This window comes from Macrobrachium rosenbergii, chromosome 25 (genome assembly GCF_040412425.1).
Source record: "Macrobrachium rosenbergii isolate ZJJX-2024 chromosome 25, ASM4041242v1, whole genome shotgun sequence".
Classification (NCBI taxonomy): Eukaryota; Metazoa; Arthropoda; class Malacostraca; order Decapoda; family Palaemonidae; genus Macrobrachium; species Macrobrachium rosenbergii.
The window spans coordinates 1,980,650-1,998,388 of record NC_089765.1 but is presented as its reverse complement, the minus strand read 5'-3'; the positions used below and the strand labels follow the sequence as shown (position 1 = coordinate 1,998,388).

General features: G+C 45.2%; 1 protein-coding gene across 6 annotated transcripts in view; it reads left to right on the top strand.

The window, feature by feature from the left end:
- Positions 1-14,870, top strand: part of LOC136852274 (T-cell immunomodulatory protein) — a 259,930-nt gene extending 245,060 nt beyond the window's left edge. For all 6 annotated transcript variants that reach the window (XM_067126747.1, XM_067126749.1, XM_067126746.1 and 3 more), the window contains one exon: positions 14,686-14,870. In XM_067126747.1, the coding sequence (XP_066982848.1) occupies positions 14,686-14,855 (170 nt within the window). In that variant the 3' untranslated portion in view covers positions 14,856-14,870. The remainder of the gene's footprint in view (positions 1-14,685) is intronic.
- Positions 14,871-17,739: the final 2,869 nt, after the last annotated feature.

The following is a 17,739-nucleotide window of genomic DNA, read 5'->3' as shown; positions in this document are numbered from 1 at the left end:
TGAGCAACATTAGTACCGGACGCCCCCGCCCCATAGTGCCTGCCTCCAGATGTTGGCTGGTCTTCGACATCATCCACGGCCTATCCCACCCCTCCGGAAGGACAACAGCCAGGCTGCTGATGGAGAAATTCGTCTGGCACAGTGTACGGAAGGATGCAATGGCCTGGGCAAGGCAGTGTGTGCAGTGCCAGGCCAGCAAAGTAGGACAGCTCTGGAGTGGGTGAGTTTCCCCAGCTAAGGAGATGCTTCAGGCACATCCACGTCGACGTAGTGGGTCCTCTTCCCCCATCAGGAGGAGCCAGATACCTTCTAACAGTTGTTGACCGCTCCACCAGGTGGCCCGAAGCTACACCCTGGAAGAAGTCACCTCCGGTGCGTGCACGGAAGCCCTCCTCTCCAGCTGGATCAGCCTATTCGGTGTCCCAGACCACATAACAACAGACAGAGGACCCACCTTCCTGTCTGAGCTGTGGACCGCCCTGGCACGCCTGATGGGGACCACTTACCACAGCAGCACTGCCTACAACCCTGCAGCCAACAGAATGGTGGGAAGGTTCCACAGGTCTCTGAAGGCGTCCCTCATGGCTCATTGTTCCTCCGAGAATTGGAAATACCAGCTGGCCTGGTTCCTCCTTGGGTTGAGAACCGCGCCCAGAGCCAACGGCGACCCCTCCTCGGCGGAAAAAGTGTATGGGGAGACCCTGGTAGTCCCAGGGGAACTCGTCGCAGAAGACAGAGATGACACAGGGACGCAGAAGCTCCGTGACAGGTTTGGAAAGTTCGCCCCCTGCCAAAAGACATTCACCGACAGGACGTCCCCCTTCATGCCCCCCGGCCTATCCTTCGCCACCCACGTCTTCGTCAGGGACGACGCCGTGCGCCCACCCTTAACCAGACCCTACAGAGGACCTTTCCTTGTACTGGAAAGAAACTAGAAGGCATTCCGAGTAGCCGTCCACGGGCGGGAAGACTGGGTATGTATAGATCGACTCAAACCCGCATTCCTGGAGGAGGACATCGGAGGCGGTCCCCAAACGCTCCCGCAGGGTGTGGCACCCCCTCGGACAACCCTGTGCACAGGAAAGAGGCTTGGGCATCCTTGGCCCAGAAACCAGACAGGAAGGCACCCCAACAAACTGCTCCAGGGGGCACCGAGTAAGACGACCACCCTCTCCCGTTGACATCGAGGAAGTGAGGCCCCCTTTGTCGCCCCAGTAGATACCTGCTTTGATCAGACATTACCTCCGTCTATGGGGGGAGGGGGGAGTATTGTAAAGTCCCCGCTCAACGCGTTCTCTATAGCAAACATCCATTTTCTGTGGTGCCTTCACATCGACATGGGTCAGCCAAAACACGTTTTCCACCATAATCATAAATTGTATATTTTATTGTCTTTCCAAATGATCATGCTTTATGTACATGTAACGAAGTATTAATATTATGTATCAGACATTATTGATCACTATATTTTCTGTATGAACCTGTCCTGTTTTTGTAGAGAATTAGTTTGACCTCAGGTCACCTGTAAATCTTTGTCCCCGGGGTCTCTGCGAAGTACGCAGACGTCTACACCCCACTTTATAGGCAGCTTGCTTCATCAATAAACCAGCAGTACTTGTCTTCCTGCTCATTATTTCGCACCTCTCTCACAATCTCGTACATAATGAAATTTAATGTCAATATGTTTTGATCTACCATGAAACTGAGGATTCCTTGACATAGCAATGGTAGACTGATTGTCTTCTAAAATCAACATCCGGCCTTTACATTCAAATTTCAAATCTCCTGTTAGCTTCCGCAACCAAACAGCTTCTTGTGTTACACTAGCTATCGCTATGTTCTCTGCTTCAGCAGTTGATAAAGCCACACATCTCTGTTTTTACTACTCCAACTCACAACAGCACCACTAAGGTGAAAACAATAACCGGAAGTTGACTTGCGATCATTGGTGTCAACTGCCCAATCAGCATCTGAATATCCAGTGATCTCTGAAATACCATTATTGCTATATAAAATTCCAAAATTCTGTGTACCCTTTAGATATCTCATTATACGCTTCACTGCTTTCCAGTGCTGAATGGTAGGTTTGTAAGGTGTCAAAGAAACGAGCAGGTAAAAGTTACTGCTACTTTATTACAGATCCAGGCAGTTTATATAGCGCCCGACTGACGCCGGCCCGCGAGAGACAATGGAATTGACTGTGACCTGAGGTTGAAACAATAAACAATTATATGCAGTGAAGAGAGTACAAATTACAATACAAAACCTACAGAACTACAATATGGATACAGTCTTGATGCCTGTGAATGAAGAAACATGTGATACACAATGTGTGACATTTGTATAAATACGCATAAAGTAAAAATGATTAAAAATGCGTGACCTGGCACGTTTTAGGAGTGACTAATTGAGTTTGAAGAAAATGGGAAGTCACCAAAGAAAACATGCTCAGCGGAGACTTAGTTAATGGCGCCGCCGAAACACTACGCTGGCGCCGATGTGGTGACTTTACAAATACTCCCCAAAAACGAGGGACGCGTCTGACTAATCCCTGTATCTGCTGGGACGCTGAAGGGTGCCGCGGCTCCTTGAAGATAACGGAGGGTCTCCGCCTGTGAGGCTGCTGGTTGGGCGGTCCCTTCCTGGGGCGGCCGCGCCTGCGGGGTGAGGGGCGTGCTGGAGTGCGGTTGGGCGGGAAGGGGTGCTGCGTCGCTGTCGGGACTCTCCGACAGAAAGGCGGGCTTTAAGCGGTCTATTGAAACCCAGTCGTCCTTGCCGGGAGTGCCAGCTGGAACGCCTTGCTGTTTCGTTCCAGCACGCGGAAGGGTCCCCTGTAGGGCTTGGTTAGTGGTGGACGGACGGGCGCCGACTCTGACGAAGACGTGGGTGGCGGATGACAGCTGTGGCGGCATGAAGGTGGTTGCTTTGTCGATGTATGAGCGCCTGCAAGGGGGCGAACTTGCCGCCACGCCGCTGGAGCCTTTGCAGTGATGGGGAGTGGCGTTCATCCGTCACGAGCTCTCCCGGCACCACGAGGGGTTCCCCATAGGTTTGTTCAGCTGCAGATGGGGTGCGTCGGCTCTGGGGGCGGTTCTCAACCCAAGGAGGACCCACGGCAGCTGATGTTTCCAGTCCTCGGCGGTGCAGCGGGCCATGAGGGATGACTTTAGGGACCTGTGGAACCGTTCGACCAGGCCGTTGGCCGCTGGGTTGTACACTGTGGTGGTGTGGTGCGTGGTTCCCAGCAGTTGAGCCAGGGCAGACCACAACTCGGAGAGGAAGGCGGGGCCCCTGTCGGTTGTGATGTGGTCCGGGACGCCGAAGCGGCTAACCCAACTGGAGAGCAGGGCCTCGGCGCACATGCTGGCGGTGGCTTCTTGCATGGGTGTGGCTTCGGGCCACCTCGTTGAACGGTCTACCACCGTCAGGAGGTATCTGGATCCGCCTGATGGGGGAAGGGGCCCGACGACGTCGATGTGGATGTGGCGGCGGCGCCCTGGCTGTGGGAACTCGCCCACCCCCGACTGCGTGTGACGACCCACCTTACTGGTCTGGCACTGCAGGCACTGTTTTGCCCAGGCCTTGGCGTCCTTTTGCACCCCGTGCCAGACGAACTTTTTTGAAAGCAGTTTGGCCGTGGTCCTGCCGGAGGGTGTGAGAGGCCGTGCATTATGTTGAATACCTGGCGGCGTGAGGCTGGAACCAAAGGGCGGGGCTGACCTGTGCTGATGTCGCAGAGCAGGCTGGGGCCTTCGGGGTGCGGGTCACGTCCCCGCCACTTGAGGGACGTGATGGCGGTGCGGTATGCTGGGGTTTCTGAGTCAGCGGCCTGTTCTCTGGCAAGGTCCTGGTAATCTACACCAAGCTGCACTGCGTTCAACTCGACTCTGGAGAGGCGTCTGCTACGGATTTTTCTTGCCGGGAGGTACCTGACGGAACAGGTAAATTCGGCTATGGCTGAGAGGTGGCGCTGCTGTCTGAAGACCATGCGTCCCCCTGCTTCGTGAAGGCGTGAACCAGTGGCTGATGGTGAGTGAAGATTGTGAAGGGCGTCCCTCCAGGAGGAACTTGAAGTGCCGAACTGCGCTGGTACATCGCGCAGAGTTCCCTGTCGAGAAGGTGCTGTAGCGGGTCTCTGCGGGATTGAACTTCTTGCTGAAGAAGGCGATGGGCTGGGGCGCCGTTGATGATTTGCTCCAGAACAGCACCGCAGGCGACGTTACTGGCGTCTGTCGTCAGCTGGAGGGGGCCTTGGGATCTGGTGTGCCAAGGCAGTTTGCCTTGGCGAGGGCGGCCTTCGTCAGGAAAAGGCCTGCTGCTGGCTGGGTCCCCAAGACAGGGACTTCGGTTGGCCTTTTAGGACTTCCGTCAGGGGCCGTGGTGTGCGCGATCCCGGGGATGAACCGCCTGTAGAAGTTTACCATCCCAAGGAACTCCTGGACGGCCTTGATGGAGGTGGGTGTCGGGAACCTGGCTACGGCTGCTACTTTCGATGTAAGAGGGCGGACGCCTGTCGGAGACACCTCGTGACCCAGGAATTCTGCTTTCTGGACGCCGAAGGTACACTTGTCAAAACGGACAACGAGGCCGTTCTCTTGGAGGCGCTGGAGGACTGCCCTGATGTGTCTCTGGTGTTCGCTGTGAGACCTGGAAAATATGAGAATGTCGTCGACGTAGCAGACGCAGAACTTTAGGTCCCCCAGGATGCTGTCCATGAGCCGCTGGAAGGTGGCCCGGCGTTCCTCAGCCCGAAGGTGGAGAAGGCGAACACATAGGACCCGAAGGGCGTGATGATGGCTGTCTTTGGTATGTCCTCTGGCGCAACAGGTACCTGGAAATAAGATTTAAGAAGGTCCAATTTAGTGAATATTTTGGCCCCGTGAAAGGAGGCCGTGAGGTCCTGCATGTTGGGTAGAGGGTAGTGGTCGGGCTCTGTTGCAATGTTGAGCCGCCTGTAGTCGCCGCAGGGTCTCCAGGAGCCGTCCGGTTTCTGCACCATGTGGAGGGGGAGGCCAATGGACTGGAGGCTTTCCTGCAGATGCCCATCCGCTCCATCTCCGCTGAATGCTTTTTCGCCTCCTGAAGGCGCTGAGGGGAAGCCTGCGGAACTGCATGTGTCGGGGGCCCTTTAGTCGTTATATGGTGGTATATGCCGTGCTTGGCTGGGGCCCCGGGGACTTGGCGGCTCGGGCTTAAATACCTCAGGGAACTCCGACAGTAGGTGTGCATACTGGTGGGGCGACGGGCGCTGATGGTGGGTCTGGGTCCCGCTGTTAACGGAGAGACGGCAGGAGTCGGTATCGAGGAGGCGCTTGCGCCACGCCGACTAGCAGGCCGAAGTGTGCCAGAAAATCGGCCCCCAGGAGTGGGGTTCCTACGTCCGCGACGATGAAGTCCCAGGAGTAACTCTGGCCAAGGATGGAGATCGACAGGAGCCTGGTGCTGTAGGAGAGGATGGGGTTCCGTTGGCGGCCGCCAGGAAAGCGGCCGGGTCTGGTGTCTGGTTGCGGTCCTCTCTGGATGCTGGGAAGACCGATTTAAAGGCCCCTGTGTCGACCAGCATCATCCTGCCGGAGACAGTGTCGCGGACGTAAAAACCTACTGTTTTTGAGGCCCTGGGTTCTTCGGCTGCCATGGCGGCCTGTCCTGCTGGCCGCCGCCCCCGTTTTTTTGAACGGGCGAACGAGCAGGGTGGCAGGCAGTTTCGGGCGTCCTTTCCGAACCACTTGTGGTAGCGACAGAAGCCCGGGACCTCCATCTGCTGTGGTTCGTGGACGTCTGTTGGCGATGGCGTTGGCGGGCTGCTCACGTCCTCTTCAGGCTGGACGGAGCTGACCGGCTGTGTGGCCGGTTTTAGCCGCTGTGAAGCCTTGACGGAGTCTGTGAGATGTTGCGCCGTCTCTATGAGGTCCTCGATAGGCATGGTGTAGGGGTGAGCGATCTGGTTGCGACCTCCGGGAGGAGTTGGCGAAGGTAGATTTCCGTGCGGCTTATCTCCTGCCGCTTCTTTGTGCCACCCAAGTCTGGTAGTGACAGGAGATCTACGACCATGCCCAAGCGTCTCTTGAATTGAGGTCGTGGCGTGGGTTTATGGCAAGGTCGATAGCACGGGCGGCCCGCCTCGGCGATGGGCAGGAGCAAGCTTCGAGGAGGAACTTTTTGTGGTGCTGTATGTGAGGTGTGTGTTTGGTACCGCGAGATGAGTTTTCTGTACACGTCCTCCGGAAGGGGCGTTGAGCACTGTGTCGGCCTGTAGGATTTCGTCCGTCAGGTCCGCGATTCTGAAGTGGCTCTCCACCCTGCGCAGCCACATCGATGGGTTCCCCTGCATAAACGGCGGCAGTTTTTACGGTGAGGGCGCCCACGATTGTGTTGCCCGGCCGCCGTGTGTTCGGGGCGCTGGTGTGGAGTTGCGGGGGCCTCGATGCAGGGGCGGGCGGGTGTGATGGGAGGTAGGTAAACCTCCGAGTCCGCGGGGTCGCGTTTAACTGCATGAAGGAGGGGGATATCCGCGTCCATGCTCGCTCCTTTGACCCCTTACTGGAGTAGGGTACTCGCGTCAGTATGCACTTTCGCGTGCGCCGTGTGGTTCCGCTAGTGACGCTGGTGGGGTACGCCGACGAGTCAGCACGCTCAAACGCTGGTTACAGTGCCGTGTTTAGGCCGCTAAGAGCGTTTTGGAGAAATCCTGGAGCCAAGACTAAGTCGCCGTGTCAGTCCGCTAATGGCTCCGGGATACCCGGGGTCACCACTGTAAGGTGTCAAAGAAACGAGCAGGTAAAAGTTACTGCTACTTAATTACAGATCCAGGCAGTTTATATAGCGGCCGACTGACGCCGGCCTGCGAGAGACAATGGAATTGACTGTGACCTGAGGTCGAAACAATAAACAATAATATGCAGTGAACGAGTACAAATTACAATACAAAACCTACAGAACTACAATATGGATACAGTCTTGATGCCTGTGAATGAAGAAACATGTGATACACAATGTGTGACATTTGTATAAATACGCATAAAGTAAAAATGATTAAAAATGCGTGACCTGGCACGTTTTAGGCGTGACTAATTGAGTTTGAAGAAAATGGGAAGTCACCAAAGAAAACATGCTCAGCGGAGACTAAGTTAATGGCGCCGCCGAAACACTACGCTGGCGCCGATGTGGTGACTTTACAGGTTTAGCACAATACCTAGCAACACTACTCACTGCCAATGTGATATCAGGCCTTGTTTTTAAAGACAAATACAATAAACTCCCAAAAGCTGATTGATACATGTTCTGATCAGATTCTATGCATTGATCACATGCTTTACATAATTTTAGACTTGGATCAATTGGTGTTTCTATAGGCTTTGAATTCGCCATATCAAATTTTTTAAAGACATTTTCAGTATAAGATGGTTGACCAATCCATACTTCACCTTTAGAAGCATCTTGTACAACTTTTACACCTACAAAATAATTAAGCTCACCTAGGTCTTTCATTTTATATTGTAAAACCAGGAATTCTCTAATTTCCTTCATCAGTTTATCTGATTTACACGTTAATATTAAATCATCAACAGCTACGATACAGGGATCTATTTCTGACTTGACATAAATGCAAGGATCTCCTGAAGGTTGCACAAAACCTAGCCTTTTCAAACTGTCATCGAGAGAACAATTCCAACATCTTGGAGACTGTTTCAATCCATAAATGCTTTTCTTTAGCTTACATACCAAACTTTCCTTACCTTGCTCTACAAACCCATCTGGTTGTTTCATATAAACTTCCTCAGTAAGTATACTATTTAAAAATGCTGAAGTCACATCCGTATGATGCAGTTTCAAACCCTTTTGAACAGCAAAGGCAATCACAGTATGAATAGATTCAAATCTTACAACAGGACAAAATGTTTCATCATAATCCACACCAGACTTTTGTGAAAACCCTTGTGTGACAAGACGAGCTTTATATCGTTCAATAGAACCATCACTTGACATTTTCCTTTTAAAAACCCATCTACTGTTTTCTACCCTAAGGAAGTTCACCTAAATTATAAACATCATTATCATGAATAGAATTAATTTCCTCGTTCATTGCATTAATCCAATACTCTTTCTCATACCTATCAATGCTTCAGTGAATGATGCTGGTTCGTTTGTCTCATGAGCAACTGAAACCAACTCACCATACATATTTGGTGGTCGCTTTACTCTTACTGACTGCCTTGCTGTAGCTTCAGGCTGTTCATTTTCATCATTCTCTGAAGCACTAGCTGGTGGATGAGATACTTCAATAATAGGAGTTTCAAACTCTAGTTTAAATTTCTCCTTCTGAACGTCATGCTGCTCCTCATTGAAAATAATATTACGACTATATAATATTCTCTCCTTAGCTAAGTCATACAATCTGTACCCTTTTACACCAGAATCATAACCAAGAAAGATACACCTTATGGCTTTTGAGTCAAACTTTTTCCTTTCATCTTTAGGAATATGAGCATAACAAATGCACCCAAAAACTCTGAAATCTTTAACATTTGGCTTAATTCCAGTAAATGCCTGATAAGGTGTCATATGGTGAAGTGCTTTAGCAGGACTTCTGTTTTTCAGATAACAAGCAGTTGACAATGCCTCTGCCCAAAATTTATGAGACAACCCTGAATCAATCAACATTGCTCTGACTTGCTCTATCAATGTTCTGTTCATTCTTTCACTGACATCGTCCTGCTCAGGTGTTTTGGGTATGGTGTGCTCATGCCGAATACCGGCATCTTTCAAAAATTTCTCAAACTCATTTGATGTGTATTCACCTCCATTATCTGTGCATAGGGTTTTAATCTTTTTACCTTTCTGATTCTCTATACAACTCTTCCATTCTTTGAATTTTTCAAATACTTCATATTTGCCTTTGAGTACATAAACCCAGACACATCGAGTTGCATCATCAATGAAAGTTACAAAATACTCACACTTACCTAATGATTTCTCATTAGTTTTTCCACACACATCACTATGAATTAAATCAAGTGGTTCTCTATATCTAACAACTTTATTTTTATTATATGGAAAGGAAGTTTTCTTAATTTTGCCTTTAGTACATGTTTCACAAAACTCCAAATCTTTATTAACATCAGATTTCAAACCATCTACCAAACCTTCTTTCACTAACAGCCCTAAGTTATCAACATCTAAATGGCCATACTTTCTATGCCACATATTTTCATTACGCCTAACATTATTACAGGCAACGTTACTCTTTTGATCAGTTTTTGCACATTTTAAATCAAACAAATTACCTTTTTTCTCTGCAAAAGCAATCAACTTATTATTGGCATAAAAAATTTTACACTCATCCCCACAAAACTGAGTGACATTTCCAAGTTTTGTAGCTTTACACACACTAAGTAAATTAAAAGACAACTTTGGTACGTACACCATTCAATGTACAGTTCACTTTACCATCAAGCAACAACATTTATATGGCTACTTTGCGAGAACCACAAGCCTCTAATGAACGACAATCTCCCAAAGCAACGGGAACAATATCTTTATCACCATATTCAACAAAAAGATTCTTATTATTACACATGTGACAGGTTGCACCAGAATCTACAATCCATGTTTCTTTTTAGTATTTATTTATTTATTTAATTAATTAATTTTTTATGTACTCTTTTCCCCCTTCTTTTTCCAGCCCGAGAAGAACCCTAAAAGAGTTCAGAGGTCTGGTTAAACAAATCATTTATAACTAACTAACTAACCTCATGCAAAAGCTTTTCAGTGACAAATTCCATTTTGGGGACATCTGCATTTGCCTCTAAAGCAGTTACCAACATACTAAAAGATTCAAGCAAACTTGCTAACAGATACACCACCCAATCTTCTTCACTTACTGGATCCCCTACAACACTGAGTTCATCAAAAACCTCGGTTATTGTCTAAATATGCTCCTGTACAGACTCTCCATCTCTTAATTTCCAAGAGATTAACTTAAGCTTTAAAGGTAATTTATTTGACCAGGTTTTTTTCTGAAACTGGTTGGAAAGTTTCTTCCAAACCACCTGTGGATCTTCTGGATCTCCTAACAAATACAGCAATTTTGGATCAACAGCTAAAACTATGATAGCCAATGCCTTATTCATTTTCGAAATATACTTGTTATATTTATCCCAATCAGTGCATTCAGGGATAGGCTCCGTGACATCAATCAGACTCCAAACATTCTCCTTAATGAGTGCCATCCGACACTGGACTTTCCAAGTAGCATAATTAGTGCCATTTGGTGGCACAATGACACCTCTCAGCTCAGACATTCTGACGAAAATAAAAGAACAGAGGCACTTTAAAGCTCCTCACATTAGTGGCAAGAGTACCATAGTCCACTACACAACAAGTATAGCCTAGCTTATTGATTTCAGGTGACTGCCACCAAATCTCTATGGTAGCAACAGCAGACATCAACCGATGACGAATCTCTTCCAAACAAAAGCTCTAAGTTATCAGCCTCAAATACCACATGCAGTCTTCATAACCATTTCAGGACACTCACCGTCATCTGGGCCCATAACCTATTAGGTTTGATAACCTTGTTATGTTCATTTAGTGGAAGTTACCATGGTAAAAAACTGCAGAGGGTCAGAAAAACATATCAAGCTCACTTCTGAAGAACGCTTACACTGCTATACAAAGTCACAGGGCAATCTGCCTATCTTAAAGAAAACGATCCCCATAGCAGACTGCGTTAAACAAATTACAATGAACTTTTATTAAGGATGCAATCAATTTTAACAAAGATCTCTAGAAGGCAAAGTCATCCATATGTCTGTCACATTCAGAAAGGACATGTAGTTCTAGTAATAGGATAGAATGTAATTGTGAAATTCACATGCATACTCTCTCACCTTGGAGTGTTGACCATAGGCAAAGGGATCATTTCTCTCCCTAGGGGAATGACCTTCCAAACGTATCCTGCAATTTTCTGGTGGTCATCAGTACATGCAAGGCAACATCTCTAGGGGCCACAGTCATCCATTTATCTATGGTCATTCAGGAAGAACCCATCAATCTGGTACTAGGATAGAATGTAATTGTGCAGTTCACACTCTTATCCTTTTACCTTCGGTTATTGGCCTTGGGTCCTTGGACTCCTTTTCCTTGGATTCTGGTGCGTACTCAATAAGCCATGTAGTTTGCCCAGCTCTTATGGGGCAGGTTGCATCTCACCTAAGGTGTGTGGCTACAGGGAGAAGGTGTGGGCAGGACTAGCTTCCTACCTTCCTCCTGTTTTCCGTCCTCTTTCAGTGGACAGAGGAAGAGTGAACAAGCCGTCACAAGCTGGACTAGTGTGCATGCAGGTGATCTGCATGACTGAGTATCCTGCCTATAATCCAGTTTTGTTTGGATTAATAGATGCATTTCCTACCTTCACTCTAGCAAGGAGAGAGGAGGACTGACTGTGGGTAAGCCAGTTAGTTATTTTTAGCTACATAGTCTTCAACATTGTGGGTTCATCCTCCCCTTTCGAATCAAGGGTTTTTATACTTTCCTTTGATTTGAAGTGCCCAGAAGCCTGGCACTTGAACATCCCACATGTTCAACAGATCAGAGGTATGGTATCCTTCCTTTGTTCTTTAATGACCAGGAAGAGAATACCAGGTGAGCCGAACTACCAGTCAGTTCAGAGAATTACTTGGAATCCTCCCTCCAATAGTAAGTCTCCATATTTAGAGACTGAAGGTTTGTATTTGTGTAGGAACAAATGACAAATTTGTAATTGATTTGTATTTTTCCTAACCTGAGGTCTTTATATAAAAGGCCCACCTCTTACAACCCATCATTTTTTACCTGGACCAAAAGGTAAACCGAAGAGATTGAATGCATACCACTTGGGTGTGCAGTACTTCCGTCCCTACCATAGGTAACTGTTACTATAACCGTCTTGCAAAAATTTAACGGCCAGATTTTCCAGCCTTGCCGAAAGTTATCCATATGTTAAGACCTCAGGTCTGTATGTTTGGAAAAATACAAAATAAAAAATGTTTCATTTCAATGACAGCATGTGAAAAATTTATTTTACCTCATTATGTTTATCAGGTACTGTACTTGTTTCCATGTTGAACTATTTAAACATATATGTTGAAATTTTGGTGAAGTTGTTTCACCTGTGATTTATTATTACTCGGAATAATTTTGTAGTATTAGATGGTAATAAGAGTAAATTTAGCAATGCTTACATGGCTGCTTTTGCCAGAGACTCCAGGTTTATGTTAAGCATACAATGCCCAGATATGCCTGTATAACCTCACCTATTTTCATCTGTAGACTGGTCTCAGACTTAATGAAAAGAATATAGCATGAAATATTACATGTAATTGTACAAATATATTTGTATTGTTACGTAATTGTGAGTTGCTTCCTTTAAAACATGAAATGTTATGAGGCCATCCTTCTGCTGTGATTTACTTTCCTTGGACTAGGATCCATTTCTGCTGTACAAAAAGAGCCAAGATGAACCCACTCTCAGCTTAATATCTTCCTCATTGCCAAATAGCAGTGCCCTGTATCCAGTGATGTACCTTACATAATGCAAATATAAACAAAAGCCATGGAAGCATTTCAGCGGTGAGCACTAGTGCTGCCTGAAGTAACACAGATTCTACTAAAAAATTGTTGGAAATCACACACAGTAGGTCACCTCAAAACTTCTCCATTGTATTCGCAAATAGTGTGCTCACTCCTCATACACTATTTTAACCACTGATCCCTCAAGCTGATTTCTTGCTTAAACACAGAGTCAGTGATCTTCAGTATGCCCAAAATGCAATGTTCCAAAAACCTTCATGTTTATTCAGGACCATCATTCTGATGAACTCATCTTTTGGCAATGTGAGCTGCTTATTTATGAAGAATTCAAGCTGCTCATAAATCATTGAAAGAATGTCCAACCAGAACAAATAGATTACAGTAATCCTTCAATTATCTGCATAATAGAGCCAAGGCCCTGTTGGATAAGGTCAATATCTGGATAAGTACAATAAAACTCAATGGGTATGAAACTGCAACTCAGTATCCTTACTCCCCCTACCTTGTCAATACATAGCTGTAAACACTCAATATGCTAATAAACAAGAACTGTAACACTTTATACTGAAAACTTAATGTAGCAGGCAGTTAACTAGATTATTATCCCATATTTTTAACAAAAATACACTAAAAAAAAGCAAACTCCTTTTTTTTATCATATGTAACACAGTATAGTAGGTGTGCTGTATACAGTACACTACCTAATACATTAACACAGGTATCACTTCCTTTTTCCTATTCAGACATTAGATTCCTGACTGGATGAACCTGGCTTATCAACATCAACAAAGGAATTTCTGCCAGCGTCCAAAGCTTCACCAGGAGTCTTCTTGTTAGAAAGCCCACGTTGAATCTTCCACCAAAACAACCAACCTTCAGATGCCTTAAAGTCCACAACCCCATGCAGGCCTGCAAACTTCATAGCTGTAGCCTTCAACTCAGCACTGCTAATGTGCTTGCCAGCTGCTCTTTGCTGACAAAACCAGATCAAGGTTGACTTTTATGTCCTCATGATGGCCTTTTGCCATGACTGTGCAGATCTGACGCCTGGCCGCCTTCTCCCTAAAGTCCATTGCATGCTTCTTCCTCTTGCCCTGGGAAGTCTTCATATCGTGCAAGGTTGACCTTGCAATAACATACTCCTCCATGATAAGTGCCATGGACCATCCTGCCTTGATTCACTTGACAATTTAAAGCTTCTTTTGAAGGGTCAACCCCTTCCTCACCCTCTTAGGATGAGGTGGGGCCAGACAAATAATACTCGGGTACACACACACAACTAACAGCAATTGCAATGCTGCAGGCACTGCAGTGAAAGCCATGTTTGGGATAAAGCATCACATATCACAAACACTCTTGAACTATTCAAACTAGCCACTGATCACACACAACTGTACAGAGGGAGAAAAAGTTCTTTGTCACTGCATTGATACTTTAAAGATGTAGCCAGTTAGAGAAAGTTACAGTATGTTTACATTTCTCTGTCTGTCAGCCATTAAAAGGCAAAAAATCACTAAGATTTACAATGACTTGTGCATTTTCACCAATAGCAGGAAAGCTTACAAGAAAACAGAGCGCTTGCCCACCCGTGCACCTCCCATAAACTAATGTCATTTCTGTATCAGCCTATTAAAAGTGATCAACAGAGTAATGTATGATGATGTATTAGGTGATCTTTAGAGGGCCCCCATCATCGTCTTCCACCATATGGAAACCAGGGAGGACAAAGTATCCTCCCAGTTAACCTGTCCTTCATCTTCCTCCCTTAAACCGGTTTGTTTTCTCATAGAAATAAATATAACATTTTTAAGATAATTTGGATTTTGTTTGGCATACAAATCAGAGTCTTCTGTTATCCTAACTCCCCACCCCCATAGTTGCTGATGCCAAAGGAAGAAGTACTGGGTTATGTCAGGAGAGATTGCAATATCCCTCCATCACCAGTTAATGGCCATGTCACCAAGCTTCACTAATTCTTCTCAGCCCACACTGGGAATGCTTATATATAAAATGTTTTGCTTTGTATATTTAGAGAAAATACAAATTAGAAATGATAATAAGAAATAAAGAAAATTAGGCCTTATTCTTTATAAAAAAATATATATATATTTTCAGGTCATACCTTGCCGCGATGTTGTAGAACTCTTCTTGTAACCAAACCAATCGTCATGTGTTCACGATGCAAATCATTCACACATAATATAGCTGGTGGTATGTATTTTCTTACATTTCTTGAAGGTTCTTTATATTTTAGAGCTCTATCCATATTTTTAATCAAAATTTAATATGCAGTACATTGCATGTGTTTATGCCAAGTACTATTATGTTTATTTATTTATTTTCTACTAAAAACTTGGTGATGAGACAGAAAAAATATGTACCAAAAATACTGATGAGTCTATTTGCAATCTACTGTTGGCTGGTGCACCATCCCATGTCATGATATCAGTTTTTCCTACTGGTTTGTAGCATCTCTTGGGACCTCACTGATTACATTTTCCTGTATGTAATGAATTTTCATCCCTTCCTCTCGCTGCTTCTGTCTTCTTTATGTTTAGTGTTCTGCTCTTGGCATATTGTTTATGTTAATTGCCTGCTTGTATTTTAATATCATATGACTTTTGAGTTGTTCCTTTGTTTTCTCCAGAATTGTCTTGTTTGTTCTGCAGGCCTTTTAGCATGAGATTTTTAGCATTAGCTTTTATTGTTCTTTGGGTTTATGGAAGCATATTTCTTCTAACCAAGAGCCTTGTGCCTCATTGTATTTGTTTTCTGGATATCTTTGTTTTCTAATCCAACGTCTCAAACTCCCTGTTTTCAGCATCTGAAGTACTGAATGGCTGAAAGTACCCCACTGCTGGGCTTTGTAGCCTAAATTTCAAGATCCATTCATTCAGTCTCCTCCGTTCCTGTCATCAGCAGGAGCTTTAATGTTTTATCTTCAAATCCCCTCTGTACATCGTAATTCCGCCACTGTCTTTTTCTGTTAACTTTCCTTGATGTCATTCCCACATACTTCTTTTGCTGCCTCTTTCAGCAGTTTCCACCTATCAATTTTTTATTCTATATTTACTGGCAATTTTTCCTAGTGCTCCTTTATTTACTTCCTTTTTCGTTTTCCTGTCTTTTTTATCATCTTTCTATCCCTTACTAGTAGACCAGCCTGCAGTGGTCTGTGTTGATAGGTATGACTCACCTGGTATGATAATACAATGCTTTTCTTTGCCATTGTATATACTTATCATAATGAAATCAGTGTGTTTCAGCATCTCCAATCTTGTAAGATATCAGCTTCCCTCTTTGTTTCTTTAAACATTGTATTTAGTAACTTCAGTCATTAATTGTAACTGAATTTTAGTACTGCTTCTCCCATACAGTTTCTCTCTACAAAGTTGCAGTATATACTCCCATCACATCTTCTGATATAAGTTTTTCCAAATTCTTGCTCTTCTAATCTCCCTAATTGCAGTGAGTATGCTGAGTGTGCACATATTACTTTCTTTCCTAAGATAATTTTAGTTTTCATAATTCTTTCATTTTTATCCCATTTTCAGGGGCGTTCCTAGACATTTTGGGGCCTGGGGGCCACAGTCCCATTTGGGGCCCCTCTTATGGAGTGGGAGGGAAGCGAAGTGAGCCAGAGCAGCTGGGGTGTTCGGGAAAATTTTTAGAACATTAGCAATTGTAGGATCATTTTAAAGGCACTTGTAAATGCAAATTTCAGAAATTTTATTTCTTAAAACTAGGTGTACATTGAATAATTGAAGATCCACTTAATCCAGTTAAACAATGATAAATGGTAAAAATGAGGATAACAGTAATGCACTCTGATGGCAATATTACGTGGAAGGAGTTAAGTGAATCAATATTGCTGGAAGGGACTCCATTATCTGAAGGGAGGTAGATCAGAGTGAAGGGAGTTAGAACAGAGTGAATGGAGGTAGAACAAAGTTTGGGGCAGTAGAACAGGGTGAAAAGAATTTAAAACAGTGAAGGAAAGGTAGAACAGAGTGAGGAGAAGGTAGAAGAGAATGAAGGGAAGGTAGAACATAGTGAAAGGGAGGTAGGACAGATTGATGGGAGGAAGAACAGAGTAAAGGGAGGTAGAACAGAGTAAATGGAGGTAGAATAGAGTGAAGGGAAGGTAGAACATAGTGAAAGGGTTAAGCAGAAGGCCAGGTTCATTGAGTCATTTGAATGTGTATTATCTGGGCAAATGGGACCGTTATGGGGGCCCTCAGAGGATAATTAGGACCCCCATAAGCAGTAATCAATTGCCTTAGATCAGCCCTGCCCTTACCCCAATCAACATTACCCAACCTCCTCCGATCCGTATGAGGTCTACAATGGGCTCTATGATTGGGAGGGTGCCTCCTGGAGAGCCCTATTTCTTTTACATAACATTTTTATTACATTTTTGCTCACAAAATGAAGTTTTCATAATAAAACTAATATTGTAATACTTACTCGAATTGAATTTGCCCTAATCCCACTAGCCCGAACAACTTCAACTACCCATCCCATCATAGTGGAATTTTAACAGCCAACGTTACCAACGCTATGCAGGTGTAAATCTGTCACTGAGCTACCAATAAACGTTACACTGTTGACACAGGTGTGCGCCGACAGCCCCATTTTCGTCACACTGCTTTATCTAAGGTCAAAATTGACATGGGGAAGGAGGGGTAATATTCAGGTAGCTCAGGTAAGTATTACAATATTAGTTTTATTATGAAAACTTCATATTGCAATACACTCCTGAACACCTGAATTAGCCCGACACAACATTTAGAGGAGGAGGATCAATTCTATTGCATACTTTGACAACCGCAGACGTAGCTCACCAATCTGCTCTGCATAAGATATCCAATTAGCCAAACACTCACCATATCAATCAACAGATTTCAGTGAAGAGACCTGTTGGAGAGTACTTTGACTGCCAGGTCAAATTTCCTCGCCAGGGATACCTATCTAGTTAAACACTCACCTTATCAATTTGCCGGTGATGAAACATGATGGAAAGTACTTTATCGCCCGTCAGGTCCGTATCGTTCCAGTCCGTCGAATCTCCCACGTGGTTCTTCAGAACCTCCCGCGTATGGAGAGGCACGTAGACCTCCCATGTGGCTATTCATAGCCTCTGCGTATGGAGGGAATGAAGCAGCGTGT